Raw genomic sequence first — 15,016 nt, forward strand, 5'->3', positions numbered from 1 at the left:
GGTAATATTCGGCGAGAAATGACGCGAGATTTTAATGATAAACCTCCCGCTATCAGTAATTGCTATCAGTATGATTTTATTTTCGATGCAAATAAATTTTTATCAAAATTAATATCTCATTATTATATTGCAGATATACTATCATATTTATTTTTAACATGATACATGTGAAATTACTTCAATCTACTTGAATATCAATTTTAATATAATTAATTATTTTTTAAATATAATTAATATTTTTAACTTAGTAAATATTATTTTGATATAAAAATTATTTTAAATATATGCTATTGTACAAAATACATCAATTTCTTTTAATAAGTGATATTTCTGTTAATTAAGATAAGTGCATTCCAATTAATAATTAATTAAGATAAGTTTAATCCAATTAATAATTAATTTGATATTTGATAAGTAGGAGTTTATCATGTTATTAATATAAACATGTATGTTCCGATTAAACATTTTTCATGTTATATACATCAAAAATGTCTGATATGAATATTTCGTATTATCAAAATGACGATCGATTTTACTGTCAGTATAAATATATTGTAAATACTGTAATTTTTTATTAATTTACACATTAATAAAAGTTAGACGATTCATGATTTCATTAATATTTATGAACAGGAATACTGATAGCAATTCTTAATATAAGAGCTTTTAAACGCGCACGAGCAAAGCTCACAACTAAATCGAATCAACACGATGACAGTCAATCCATATTAATCAAATTTATATTACATTACAGACTTTGTGCTGCCAACAGTTCTAATTGCTTTGCTGTTCGTCGGCAATGCGGTCATCGTATACATCATCTTTCAATTTAGAAAGAGGTAAGTGAACTTGTTTCATCGTATCTCATTGAAATATTTGCTAAATATAAATTATACTAAATATAGATAAAAATTAATAATCGATAACACGAATATATACTTTAATATAATCAGATTTAATCCTTTTACAACAAAAACCAATACTAAAAATATAATTAAAATAGACTTTAAATTTTTTAATTAAATTAAAAATCCAAATTTATTATCAAATTTTAAACATATTAGTCGTATCAAGATTTTACAAATTTTATGTCATAAGCTCTTAAAAATAATTGAGCTCTCAGAAAACAAACGAATCAGCTTCACTTTGTTCTACTTTTGCAAAAATATAATATACTTCAAAAATTGAACGTGATACGATGTCGCAGAGATAAACAGAGCAATTAGTATCATAATTATATAACAAATGATAAGTGAAATAAATTATAACATTACTCACAGTTGCCGATCCCCGATGCCTTCCTGGCCCCCTCCTCGTCCTTCCGTTGCTCCTCCGTTGTTCCTCCTCCGTCGTTCCTCCTCCGTCAAGTTATGTTCTTCTTTAGCAGGCGCACACATTTATATAATCACTCGCGAACGACAGAATTAATTAGAAACACACGCGTACGATGCTGGCGATCGCGCGGAACTTTGAACCGCACTCCCGACACACGACGCACTCTCTCGTATATGCACTGTGATAAAAAAGAAAAAAAGATATTGCGATACTTATGACGTCACGCTAGAATTGTCACAGCAGAATAATGGAGAAAATTCACATGCTATATCTTGACGCTACACTTGTCGTTCCCTCAGTTTCTACATCTTGATATTCACCGAAATTTCCTGGCAATTTTCCGCCATCTTTGTCACGCGATGCACCTAATAAAATCGAATTAATGACTGATTAATAAGGGCAATAAATCGATCGAAAATATTTCATACTTGACACGCGTATAAATCCCGCGAGAAACACAGGTATTATTAATAAAGGATATCATTAATAAACGTATCGGTCCAATATATCGCGACTTTCCGACACGTCCGTTACTTCGCGCATTTTGCGCCAAAATGGCAGGTGAATATATTTGTATCGTATGAAGTATTCGCTGAAACTGCGTTCTCGCCGGCAACTTCGTATCAGACAACGCGATTAACAAAGTCGAATTAAATGACTAATGAATAACAATGAATCGCTCGAAAATATTCTATTAATATTCAGTATTACGCGTAATGTGTCTCGCACACGTAAATTCTATGAAACGCATTGTTTTATTAATAAACTATGTACATATTAACTCGATATATCGCGGCAAAAGGAAGTGAATATATCTCAATTGAATGATAAGCATTCGAATATGCAACGAAATATATATATATATTTTTTGAAGCACGTTATTTTTCTCTTTCGAGAATGCAATAATTATCATTTATGAATAAATAAATCATACGACAAATTATGAATCTCATTCTCCATAAATCGTTCGATGGATTTCCTACTCGATAAACGAATCAATGTGCGACGTATTTAGGTATTTCGCGAATTATAATTCCAATCTTCAATGTTCACAAGATGTTATTAATTATACCTGTGCGGGAAGATGTAATGGATATGAGAGATTAATCAGAGGAAAGTATCTATAAATTTTCGTCGTTTTTCGCGGCTCGAGAGGTGACATGATGCGTAGCGTCTCGGATCCGGTGCGTGAATGACCTATCGAGTGTCGAGACGCCCGCTAACCAAACACGCGCGCGCGCGCAAAAAAACACGGGCGCGCGCAAGAAACACAGAAATATAAACATACCGTGACGCGATTGGAATGTGTAGACGCAATAAAGACACAATAAATGTACAGAAGTTTTACTACACGATAATTTGTATACGCGTTTCTTTAACCGTTCAATAATAACTTCGCACGATATGAGCGAGCAACCATTTTTTTTTGTTAGTGAAATATAACGAGATTAATCTCGTTTGATTTTCGGATATTCTTTTTCTCGAAGCTCGATTGAAAGAAAGATTATATTACCTGCTTATTAATTAAAGGCGTCTGATACGTTTCAATCTGATATCTGATTGAATTACTCGCACAAATATGTATATATTATGCGTTTTATATTACTAGACAAACAGTGACGCGATGCCCGAGGATTTCTAGATACGTGTGAAGTAGTTTGTTTTAAACGAGAAAGAAGGCGGGAAATGTTCCTGAGTTTAAATTTTTATCTCGTTATATATTGCATATTAAAACGAAATTGTTTTCAGATATTAAATAATTTAAATAACATAAATCTTTACCCATTATTTATAGCTCTATAAAAACTAATATACAATTAATTTCAAATACTCTTAATAAGTAATTTCTATTATACAATAAAATATAATAATAATAGAAAATTCCAAAAAATATTAAACTAAAATTAAATACATATCAAATAGAATTTTAAAATAATCATTAATATAATGTTAATTAGATTAATATATATATATATATATATATATATATATATATATATATATATATACTATTCTCTTCAGAATAAAAACTTTTATGCATCTAAAAAAAAATTTTAAATTTCTTAAAACACTGCAGTAAAAATTAAAAAAATATTTATATGTATAAAATGTTATGTATATGTATAATATGCTATATAAAAAGAAATCAAATTAATTAATGAGCAGTGAGGAAAATGCAATACTAAGTGAATATCCTTTTTTTTTTTCATTTTAGAAGACTTCCAGCCACGATACAAGGTGAAGAAGTAGCCCTTCGAGGTCCAGCGGATGTGCCCCAAGTGTGATTCTAGGAATCCGGACTGATTGCGTATTTGTGGCCACTGGTATCAGCAAAGAATCATCGATGTGAAAGCTATCGCGAAAATGTCACTCGCAGGGTCGATCCCTGAAGAACTTCAAAGTTATCGCGATGATTCCGCGCAATTAATTAAAATAAAATTACGCTCGAAAAGGCAAGAAGAAAAAAGAAGATATGTCTTTTCGTAGCATTTGAGGATGTCATACGTGATTTTACTGTGCATTTAATACAAAAAGTGGCTGTCTAAATTCTGAAATTTTCTCTGATATATTCTCTGATATATTAATTTAGAGAAAATTTAAAATTAGATAACATTGTATTTAATGTTAAAAATGCATGAAGAAAATTAAAAATAAATTTTGAAGCATGCTTCAAAGTATCTGCATTTTTCTTGTGTATTTAATGTTAAATATATTCAATCGTCATCTCATATTTACAGCACATGTATCTTTAAGCATATTTTTTAAAGATTTGTTAGAAAAAATAATATTTAGGAATATAAACAGCCACTTTTACAGTTAAAACAAGATTCAGTGTTTCCACATAGACACCGTTTTAAATATAAATGGACTATATTGGTTCGATATTGTATAACTTACGAGCCTATTACATCATGACCTTACGTACACACTTACGTTACTCTGTATTATAATGTAAGGAAATAATATATTCTATATTTCGTCCAATTTGTGGATAAGTTAAAAATAAATCAATTTCGTAGTAGTTTGTCGACGTTTAAACTGTCATTTTTGTCCCAAATTAATTTTTAATTAACTGATTTTATAACTTGATAATTGAAAAAGCATCATTTATTAATTTTACGAAAACTAAAATGTTTCTTTTGCTTATCAAATGATCATTCAGATTTGCTAACTTGTATTTTTCCTTATATTTTCCTTATATTTTACACAAGCATCTTGTAAATTTAAAAAATTAATTACAAAATACTATGTGAATTAAAAAAATTAATTACTTCAAGTTGAAAACTTTCCAGGAACAATTTTTAATATAAAATCTAGTTATAGATTTACACACTTATATATACATATATATATATATATATATATATATATATATATATTTCTACATTTAAATTTATATTGAATCTAAAAATATTTCTGTATAGGCTCGCCTAGAATATCTTCTAGAGTACGAATAGCATTTTGCGTGCACTCTTCCATAGTATCATTGTCATCTTCCAACAATTCTGCCAAGAAAGGCACAGTTTCTGGCAACAGTGGCATAAAATCTTCTCCAAGTTTTCTCACAATTTCCACCTATATCACAATTTTTAATTACATTAATTATATATTTTTTAGCATCTATAACTAATTTTTTTAATTAAATCACATAAATTTATTTAATATTTTCAGAATCGTTTAATATCTCAATAAATATAAAAATCATAAAAATATTAATATATCGATAAATATAAAAAACTACCATTCGCGCATATGTAATTATGTTATCTAAATTAAATTATAATAAAAAATTTAGTTGTTATATCCAGTCTTACCAATGCATTTATCGCAGTGACTCTAACATAAGGCTCTCCATGCCTGGTCTTTAGCAATGTTTGATAAACCAACTGTTTGTGTAATGAGTCATCAGGAATAGCACTGACAAAGGAAGCTATGCAAGGTATGATGAATTGATTGGCTCGAATTTCGTATTCTTCTCTCGTGCCCATCGTGTTCTCTATTTGATCCACTATTGGCTGCATAAGAATCTCGAATCGATCCTGACTGACAAAATTATGTGCATCGTAACTAAAAACCCGGTGAAGCGTCAATAAAATCGCTTCCACCAATTCGATTCTGTTCAATTCATTGGGAAGTGTCAGTTCCTGCGGGCTATTTATAACAAACATGTTATTGCTGCTCAACAATGCTGCTGCATGCTTCAGAAAGAGTCCGGCAAAGAGGACAAATAAAGATTTTAAGCATTCAGCTATATTTGCCGATAGTCTGCAAAATTAAAAATCACGTTATCATATTTTATTAAAATTAATATATGTTTGTCTGAAATTAATTGATTTTTTATACCTGTAGAAAGTTATATTTCGATGCTTCTGTTGCGTATCATTCGCTGCCCATCCATAGAATTTATTATATAATGGCCTGAAAGTTGCTTCACTTAACTTCAAGACCAACGCTACGAACGTCTTACTGGCGCTTTCTTCGACTGCAATGATATCTTTCACTTTAACGTCCGTCTCGTCGTCAGTACTTTCGATATATTCCCGGAATTGAAGAACTTCAAGAAAGAAGTTAGCGAGATTGTCAATCTCTATTTTCAAGTCTGCTGGTTGCACACTTTCAAAGGATTCAGCCAACACGCTCATCAATGATGGTATACACTGATAAGACTTTCTGGTTAATAGAATCTGATAAGTTCTATTGACAGCTGGCAACAACACTCGCAAAGGTATACAATTGGATAACTTTTGCGTCGTCATTTTCAGTCGTGAAACTATAATATCAATCTGCACAAACACATACATATTAAATGAAATAATCATATTTCAAAAGGATTCTGCTAAAATTTGGCAAAACAATTCGAAATATTAGAAATATATTTTTACAAATATATTAATAATTAATACAGCAAACACCGTTTTTAATAAAACATTATTGAAGATTATTTTGTTACATGAAAGATAAAATTAATTTAAAGAGATTCTGTATTTTAAAATTCTTGAAGAAAAAAAACTAATAAATACCTTAGGATGCTCTGTGTCGGTATACAAAGAACTCAACATAGTCAATTCAGACAAGAGTTGGTCCAAATAGAGTGATAAGAAATTTCCCAGCGACTCCACTATTTTCTGCAAGGCACTTACGATGCTGATGACCATCACGTCTGGTACGTTCTGATGGCAATGGGTTTCTAGTAACTTCAAAATCGCTGGCACGAATTTATTCAACGAATATAAAGCATGTGTTCTCATGGAGCTACATAGTTCTGCGACGCACAACGTTGCGCTGGCTAATACTGGACGCTTCTTTGATTGTAATAATGCTGTCGTCATGTCCAGGATCTACGAATAATTGTAAATACGAATAATGTTAAATATAATCAATTACATGTAATAAAATAAATGAAATAAAATAATTTCTTTTATATAATAAAATTACTTACCGGTTTAAAAACAGCGGGATGATCAGTAGCTAGCAACTTCGCCAATAGTTTGAAGGATATCAGTACTGTCTGTTGAACAATATCCCGTTCCTGGCTTTCTTTTACTTCAGTGTTCAGGAAATTCATTAAAGATTTGATCAAGCTTAGAAGATCAATATGATCTTCGTCATTAAATTTCTTTTGAAGTAATCTCGTGTTCAACAATTCTAGTGCTTTCTTATTAACAGACAATAGTTCATGTTTTAATAAATTCTTAATACTCTTCAAGAACATGGCATTTGGTAGCAAGTTATTCACTAGATCCAGTACATCATATAAATGATGCAACAACACTTTCCAATATTTGGCGCTCGGTTTACTTTGATGTTGATCGGCGATCTTTGAAATAGTCTGAATCAATAAGATTAATTCGATTGCTAGACGCTCGTAATATTCATTCATCTCGTTTGCTTCGTCTTGACTCAGCATAGCTACGCGATTAATAAAATTTTGAGATGATAAAAGATTGCTGAGAAATTGGACGGCCGTTATCTTATAGTGTCGAAGATTTTTCGGCGCTGATTTTGTCACGTCATAAATGTATTTATACGGGAATTCCATTGCCACCTTTTTCCCCTGTTCATCCTCGATGTCAATCGGCAAAACCTTGATAAACTCGACCACCTTAATACAAATCTAAAAAAGATTTCTATTTTAGATACATAATAGTAATGTTCCTTTAGATATTGTTTCTTTTAAAAGATATTATTCTTATTATTAAAATTTCATTAAAGTTTTTTGTTTAATAAGATTAATCATTATTTAATTAAACATGACTAACCTGAAGTAACTGCTTCGGTGAAAATTCTTGTGACACCTGAAGGGCGAAATCCAACTGTTGCGCGGACTGCTCGGTTTTCTGATTCGTAATCTTCATCGCATGATTTTCAAAAGTGAGTAAATAATATAAGTGTAAATGATTTTCAAGAAGTTGTAACAGTTTGACGAAGAGTGGCATCCGTCTATGTTCGGGAATATGTGGCAGCGAAACGATGAATACTCTTAATAATTCGCAGGCATGTTTCTCGTTGTCGGCCGCGTTCACGATCGGCACTACTGTCTCCAGGGTTTTGGAAATGACTTGAATGGAATAGGCATCGTCCTGGCGCACCACTGTATTGCCCATGAATGTGAAGATTGGCATAATATTAAGGAGAGCACGATGCACGTCCACGTATCTCAATAATTCGACTAATACTAGCAATGCGTGATGATGCGTTTGTGGATTGCGTGATGTCCTAATACATTTAGTAATAAGCGCGATTTGTACATCAGCATCACGCACTGATAGTTCTTTTCGCATCAATCGATGAATTGTCGAAAGAATCAGTTGACTCGTGTATTCGACCGAGCTCTGCTCCTCCAAACTCAAACAGATGTTGAGCAAATCGAACAGCACTCCGTAGAGTAATTCTTCGCTTTTAATATTATCGGCGCGCTGCGCAAATTCTAGCAAAGCAATGCCACGCTTCCACGCTCGTCTGTGCACCATTGCCGGATTTGCCAATTGAATCTGGCTCTGCCGCTTCTTCCGTTTCTTCGCGCTCGCTGTCGCTTCCAGATTGGTTGATTTCTCTTCACCGCTCAGCTTCATTGTTTGCAATTCTGACGTTATAATTGTCGCATCGATGCGAATTCGATGGATCGCTCTACCAACGGCAGTGATTACATTGCTAATCTCGCAATCGGTTACTACGTCCAACATCTTCGACAAGATCTTTGCTTGAAGATCGCGAGATACTTTACCAGCGTTCTCAAAGAATATTTCGTCGATCTGCTTCAACAATACAATGCTTGGTGATTTTTGTTCACCAGATTCCGTGACAACTTGAAGTTCGTGTGCTAGAATACTCGCTTCGAAGAATGACCATACTTGTTCATCGTTCAAAACGCTGACCGTAGTTCCATTGAAACGTTGCAATATATTTCGCAAAGCGCTAGCAGTCGATTTATTTGTAGGATCCTCCGCTAATTTCTGTAGAAGTTGAAGGCCTAAAGGAGCTAACTTCTGAAGAATTCCAGCACTGTTAACGTGTATTAAGATGTCAAGCAATTGCGATTTTCGGTACATGGGAATTTTTAATGCTTCGTCCTGTTGCATCACCATATTGAATAATAGTTTTTGAGCCTCCTGAAGCTTTTTACGTTGTTTTACTTGATGAAACACATCAGGATCAGGCGACAAAAGAACATAAAGGCTCAAAGAGAGCTGATCAGGATCTTGGGAAATTTCAGCACTCCTCGCCGCCAATTCCTGAAGCAATACGAAGAATGGTTCCGTAGTGAAACTAAAAGTTTGCGTCAATTTTTTTAAAATATCTAGCGCCACTGTTCTACAATCATTGTTGCGTCTTGCCAGCGAGAGCAGCAGATTAATTATAAAGTCTTGATCTTGAAACGCCCATTGAACAGATTTGCATTGATCCAATAATAGCGAGGAGATTTGCAGACAATGATAGGACGTTTGCACTTTCATGGGCTTCACATAGAACTGCGCAAGAAAACAAATAAGATCCTTCACCGTGGAGAAGTGAAGTTGAAAGAAGATCTGCAAGCATCTGGAATAGTGTTTCTGCCAGTGACGATTGTTCATACCTTCGATGAACATCTCCAAAAGTCGTAAAATTAGATTACTTCTTTCTGCGTTATTATCAAAGTCGAGTTTTGATTCAGACTTGATATTTAGTCGTCTATGAACCATTTCTAGAACATAAGTGCCTACCTGCAATGGCAGGATACCTTCTGATGTGAGTTTTAATGCCATCTGGATGTTGTTGCCAGTAATATTGTTGCAGTCGTCTATTAATTTGACGCGTGAGTATGTTTTAATCATCTTCGTGGCCATCTCGATGACATCACGCGCGGTTTTAGCCGGCATTGAACCCACGGGCACTCTACAGACTGATCCTAATAGAATCATATTAAAAAACAAGGATGTTGCATCACCGTGCGAAATCTGTTGTCGCATAGAATTCAATATGTTTTCTGTAGGTGGTAATAATTTATGATTCAAAATATTGTGAAAAGCAGCGGAGGAAATAGCTTCGGCATTCACTAATTCAGATTTACGAATATCCTCCATTATATTTTGCATATATGTGTTATTTTTGGCGAAGTTCGAATGAAGAACCTCCATAGCGACCTCCACGTCTTCATCCGTAGCTGGAAATAGATAGGGTAAGGCTGTGATAAAGATGCTGGTATCATCGCTTTCTTCGCAAAGCTCCAAAAGTATCTTTAGTGCTGGTTTAGCTAACGTTTTTCTTGATGACGTATGGCATGTCAATAACAAAATTAATAATTCATCCACTAAAGTATCCGTGGGTAATAAACTGGTTAATCTCTTTGTGGTGAAGGACAATAAAGTCTTCACGACATTCGCATCGCTGTCATAAAATCTAGCTTGAAGCGTACTCATCATCATTTCACGGAAGTTCTCAGGTACGTTCGCGTTGTTCTTGGCGAGAATCTCGAGAGCAACTATTCGTTGCTCGGCGCTGATGTGTGTCAATTTGTTCAGAATTTCAACGAAATCCTGTGCCTCCCTCGTACAAAAAGGCCAAGAAGTTAGAAAGTGCAACGTTTGTTTAGAATCCTTGTCGTCCTGCTTCATCAATTTTTTTAGATACTTGTCAAATCTTTCTGGATAACTAAGCTCGAGATTTTTATAGAATCTTGCTAAAAAGTCCTTTGCAGTTTCCGAAACCTTATTCTTAAGAAATTCATATGTATGTATGCTTGGCAAAATTGTATCCACTGCATTATTGTCTAAACTGACGCGTATTAGCATATCGCTAATCATATTTTGAACATCAACAGTATTCTCGGGATTCTCGGCGACAATCTGGCAAGCTGCCTGAAGAAAACATACGATGAATTGCGATATATTGATACCAGATGAATGAATCTTGACGATTGTTTCCACAAACCAAGATAAATTCGATAATTGAAGGACTACACTTTGTGGTACAATAGTCAATCGATTAATCGGAGATTGATAGAGATGGAGCAGAAGGATTGTAGCTTCCTCTTTTAAGTGTGTTTTCATGAAAATTTTCAATAGCAACTTTTCCGTGGTATCAGCGTTAAACTTCACCTATGGATTTTATATACACATATGTAATTAATGTATATATATGTGTTTATAAAATTTAGAAGTTTATAAAGAGAAAAATATTAATCTTTTAAAAATTTCTCTTTATAAACTTCTAAAAATTTATTATTACAATTTATAATATAGTTTATAAATAATGAATTTTAAATTTGTAGAAATTTTTATATTGCACTGATATTGTCTTTATAAACTAAGGACTGGAAATTGTTATTAATCAAGCAAGTTCTTAAATAAAAAATATATATAAACAAAAACAGATAAAGATAAAATTAGCATACATAAATTACCTTCATCATCAGTTTTCCGATGATCATATAACTGCCAGAAGCAAGGTCGGGAATGGGACTTCTTACGCTATAGAGTAGAATCGGCAATAAATGATTCACTTGAACTTCTGTAACAGATACCTGTTCAATCACGCCCAATATTACAGTGGTATAAAAGGCGTATAAGGTGGTCAAACAAAATGCCTCATCGGAATAGGTTTCCGTGGCGGCCATTACATGGCTGCATAACATTTTCAAAAATCCATTGTCCGTGCTCAAACGGTTAATAAGAATACTCGAAGTTAACGGCACACCGCGTTTCTGCAAAGCCGCCAACCAGTGCCATTTGTCGTTTTCATCTGACAAATCTAGCAACTGCAAAGCTCTTGAAAAAGAAATTAACAAATTTTAATTGTGTTATAATTAAAAATGACAAAAATGTAGATATTTTAAAGAATAACACTTTCATAAAATTAAAATTAAAAAAATATATATATTCTATTTTTTCAATACAATATTTAATAAAGTTTTTAATATATTTTTTGCTAATATACATAAAATATGGAAAAAAAATATATATATATAATTCTAAATAAATAAACATATATATATATATATATATATATATATATATAATATATATATTTAATTTATATATATATATATATATATATAAATTCTAAATAAATTATAAAAATTAAAAAAAATATATATATATGTATATAATTATAAATAATATGATAAAGAAATTTAATTAAGATTTAAAATTTTCATGTATTGCAGCATACAATATTAAATATGAAATTAACAGTTTAAACAAAGAAGATAAGAGAAATAAACAAATTAGACAAAGGATAAATTATGTTTCAAATCTAAATTTTACATACTGATAACTTATTTCAATAATACATACCTAACAAACATACGAGTTTCATGATAGGGTAAAATAAAAAGTATAAACTGATCTCGACTGTATTGATGAATATGGTATCTGTATATCAGCCATTCCAGAGCTTTGTGTGATGCACTTAATAAAAAATAAGGAGAGAGAAACAGTAGAAACTTTGTAACTTCTGCATCTAGTTTTTTGTTTACTGTAGCATCCTGAACAGCACGTTCAAAGTTCACAGTGCTCTGTGCAAATAATGTAGTTTTAAAATCTTCAAAAAATAGTGAGAGTTTCACTAATTCTTGTAGACCACTCTGACCTAAATACATAAAAATACATGTGATTAAGTATAATAAAAAATTTCAGACACATTTTTCTTGCATTTTACAAGCATAAACATCTTCTTTTGTATATAGCTTTTGTGTTTTATGGATTATACACAAATATAAGATACGAATCAGATAAGGTCTAAAAAAATCTCCATACATATTTTTTAAATATCTTTCACTTCTATATTACTTTCAAACATTTAAATTAAAATTGAACAAACTTGTTTGTTAAGATAATAAAAATTGTGTAAAACAAAATCTGGAAAAGAAATAATTTGACAAGCAAGAAATGTTTATTATTACTTAAAAATCTCTATAAAAATATAGATAAAATTTTATTTTTATAATTAAATATAGCAATCAGAAACTAACCTATACTTAAAACAGTGTCTCTGTCAAAATTTGCAGCTTCTTTTGGATCAAACAACAAGCTTGGTCGTTTCTTGTCTTGCAGCAATAAATTTGTCTGCGGAGTCCTTAATTTTTTAAGTTGCGCTGCTAATGATGTAGCCATTGTTAATCTAAATATATAAAAAGTATGGATAACCTCACAAGAGAATGATCTTTAAGAATTTCGTTTATCATAAATTTAAGCGCTTACAAAATCCTTTTTCCTACCAATTAATTCATTAGAGGAGATTAGTATTTAAGCGTTTAAGACAACAAACAAAAAGAACTTACATATATATTTGTCGAAAAATTATTTGGTATCGGTACAGAAGACACGTGCAAACATAAAATCTAATAAAAGATATCAGACCAACCGTAGGTTTTCTTGCACACGTGCAAGGCAGTGCTGTTGTCTCGGATGCTTTTCTGCGCATGCGCACCATAATGTCAGCAAAATCCAGAGATGTGCATTCTTGATATTTGATATAGATAAAATCTGAAAAAAAAATTTGCAATTATTTCCTGTATATTTCGATGTATATTTTATTTTACTGATTTTTTATGGTTTTTTAAAATTGTTTCTAGAAATGTTGAATTTAAGGGCTCTCTTTTTCCTACTTGAATTTGATATTTCACGTTAATTCATTGCGCATGCGAGCTTCCGAAAACAATACTAGTGCATTCATTTAATTGACCAATCAGAACAAAAGGAGCCAAGATTTCTAGTCTATTCTGACGAATAGATTTTCAAATGGTTTATTACATATGGCGGGTCAGCACCAATCAAAAAAGAAATAAATTATTACTCCAATATATCTTAACGTGCACTTGAGCTGCAACTCTAGAGTTTCCACTTTTCCAAGGGAGGATTTGCGTACTCGAATACATTTAAATTAATATAATTAAATATAATTTGATTCAGAACGCGCAATAAAACGATCGAATAAAAATCGGATAATTAACATAACGGAAATATATATTTTTAAAGTTATATACAAGTGTATTTATATACAAGTATATCTTTAAAGTCACACACACACACACACACACACACACACACACACACACACACACACACACACGTACACGTACACACTGATTAATTATTTATTAAACACACATCTTTAAAGTCACACACACACACTCACACACACACGTACACGTACACACGGATTAATTATTTATTAAACGATTAATATACTTCGTGAAATTATTTCGATTTTTATTTGCAATTATGATCTTTAATAAAGATTTCTCATCATAATAAAAAAATTTTATATCGTTTATTAAAAGTTTAAATTAGATTTAAAAGTATATTATTGCCTCTTTTCGAATAATTGATTATTTCACTGTACCTATTTCGTGAATAGCTATCATTACAGAGATCGCGTAGAGTTTGACAATAAAATTAATAATAAAATTCTAATAAAATTAAATACAAATTAATTATAATAATTAAATATAAATTTGTTTATAATTAACTTTTTCTTCATTGAGAAAAGTTCTTCGTTTCTTTTGGAATATCTTAAAGATTCTTTTAATTAAATATTTTACAAAATATATAACTATTAAATTTATAGTATTTAATATTTAGAAATAAATAGATAATATTTAATTTTTATATAGATTAAGTATACGATATTATTTATTAAAAGAACTAATATATCTTTTATGGATCTTTTTGTTAAGTTAATTATTTAGATCTACGATTCGATTGTTTTACTGCATTTCAATCCGAATTATATATTTAAATGATCGAAAAATAAAACGATAATAAAATAATAAGCAATATATCTATTTTAAAAATAGTGTATATAAATAATAAATAATAAATAATTTTTATAAATTACTCACCGCATGTCTCTGGCTGCTTCAGGCTCTCTCCCTGCTTTCTGACTGTCCGATACTTTTCCAGATGTCCTTCTCTTTTGTTGTTTCATCCTTTGTTGTTTTCTCGTAGTAGTCACGTATTCACTCGCGAACAAACAATTATATTTCAGTTAATTATATTTCAGTCATATACAGAAACGATCGCGAGATACTTTGCACGGCACTCCCGATCGCAAAATAATCATACGAGATACGTATTTTTATAATATTATTATTATTTTATTATTATTGCAAGAGAGGAACACAAAAATTACAATAATTCGCTCGATTTTTAAACGAAGCCAAAATCATGCACCATTCGATTCTTATACTAATTAACTATTT

The 15,016-nt window shown here is 31.4% G+C and overlaps 2 protein-coding genes across 3 annotated transcripts in view; one reads left to right on the top strand and one right to left on the bottom strand.

Annotated features, from left to right (window-relative positions):
* Nucleotides 1-3,913, top strand: part of LOC105255023 — a 29,597-nt gene extending 25,684 nt beyond the window's left edge. For both annotated transcript variants that reach the window (XM_025415158.1, XM_025415159.1), the window contains exons 8-9: nucleotides 755-839; nucleotides 3,551-3,913. In XM_025415158.1, coding sequence (XP_025270943.1) covers nucleotides 755-839; nucleotides 3,551-3,620 — 155 coding nt within the window. In that variant the 3' untranslated portion in view covers nucleotides 3,621-3,913. The remainder of the gene's footprint in view (nucleotides 1-754; nucleotides 840-3,550) is intronic.
* An 808-nt stretch (nucleotides 3,914-4,721) lies between these two features.
* On the bottom strand, nucleotides 4,722-14,748 carry LOC105255022 (HEAT repeat-containing protein 1). Its single transcript, XM_025415146.1, has 11 exons — nucleotides 14,657-14,748; nucleotides 13,177-13,298; nucleotides 12,785-12,933; nucleotides 12,108-12,402; nucleotides 11,216-11,579; nucleotides 7,596-10,910; nucleotides 6,776-7,450; nucleotides 6,357-6,674; nucleotides 5,680-6,119; nucleotides 5,151-5,601; nucleotides 4,722-4,911 (listed from the first exon to the last, which is right to left on the bottom strand). Exons 3-11 carry the CDS (start codon nucleotides 12,924-12,926, stop codon nucleotides 4,741-4,743), a joined length of 6,171 nt encoding a protein of 2,056 aa, XP_025270931.1. The 5' UTR covers nucleotides 12,927-12,933; nucleotides 13,177-13,298; nucleotides 14,657-14,748; the 3' UTR covers nucleotides 4,722-4,740.
* Nucleotides 14,749-15,016: the final 268 nt, after the last annotated feature.

The sequence above is a fragment of the Camponotus floridanus genome, unplaced genomic scaffold, assembly GCF_003227725.1.
Source record: "Camponotus floridanus strain SB8 unplaced genomic scaffold, Cflo_v7.5 scaffold99, whole genome shotgun sequence".
Taxonomy (NCBI): Eukaryota; Metazoa; Arthropoda; class Insecta; order Hymenoptera; family Formicidae; genus Camponotus; species Camponotus floridanus.

Excerpts from the sequence above, each read along its gene's own strand:
- LOC105255022 (XM_025415146.1), bottom strand. The coding sequence starts at position 12,926 with ATGGCTACATCATTAGCAGCGCAACTTAAAAAATTAAGGACTCCGCAG. Across the intron at positions 10,911-11,215 it reads TCGGAAAACTGATGATGAAG|GTGAAGTTTAACGCTGATAC; the intron begins GTAATTTATGTA and ends TAAAATCCATAG. Across the intron at positions 6,120-6,356 it reads CCGACACAGAGCATCCTAAG|ATTGATATTATAGTTTCACG; the intron begins GTATTTATTAGT and ends GTGTTTGTGCAG.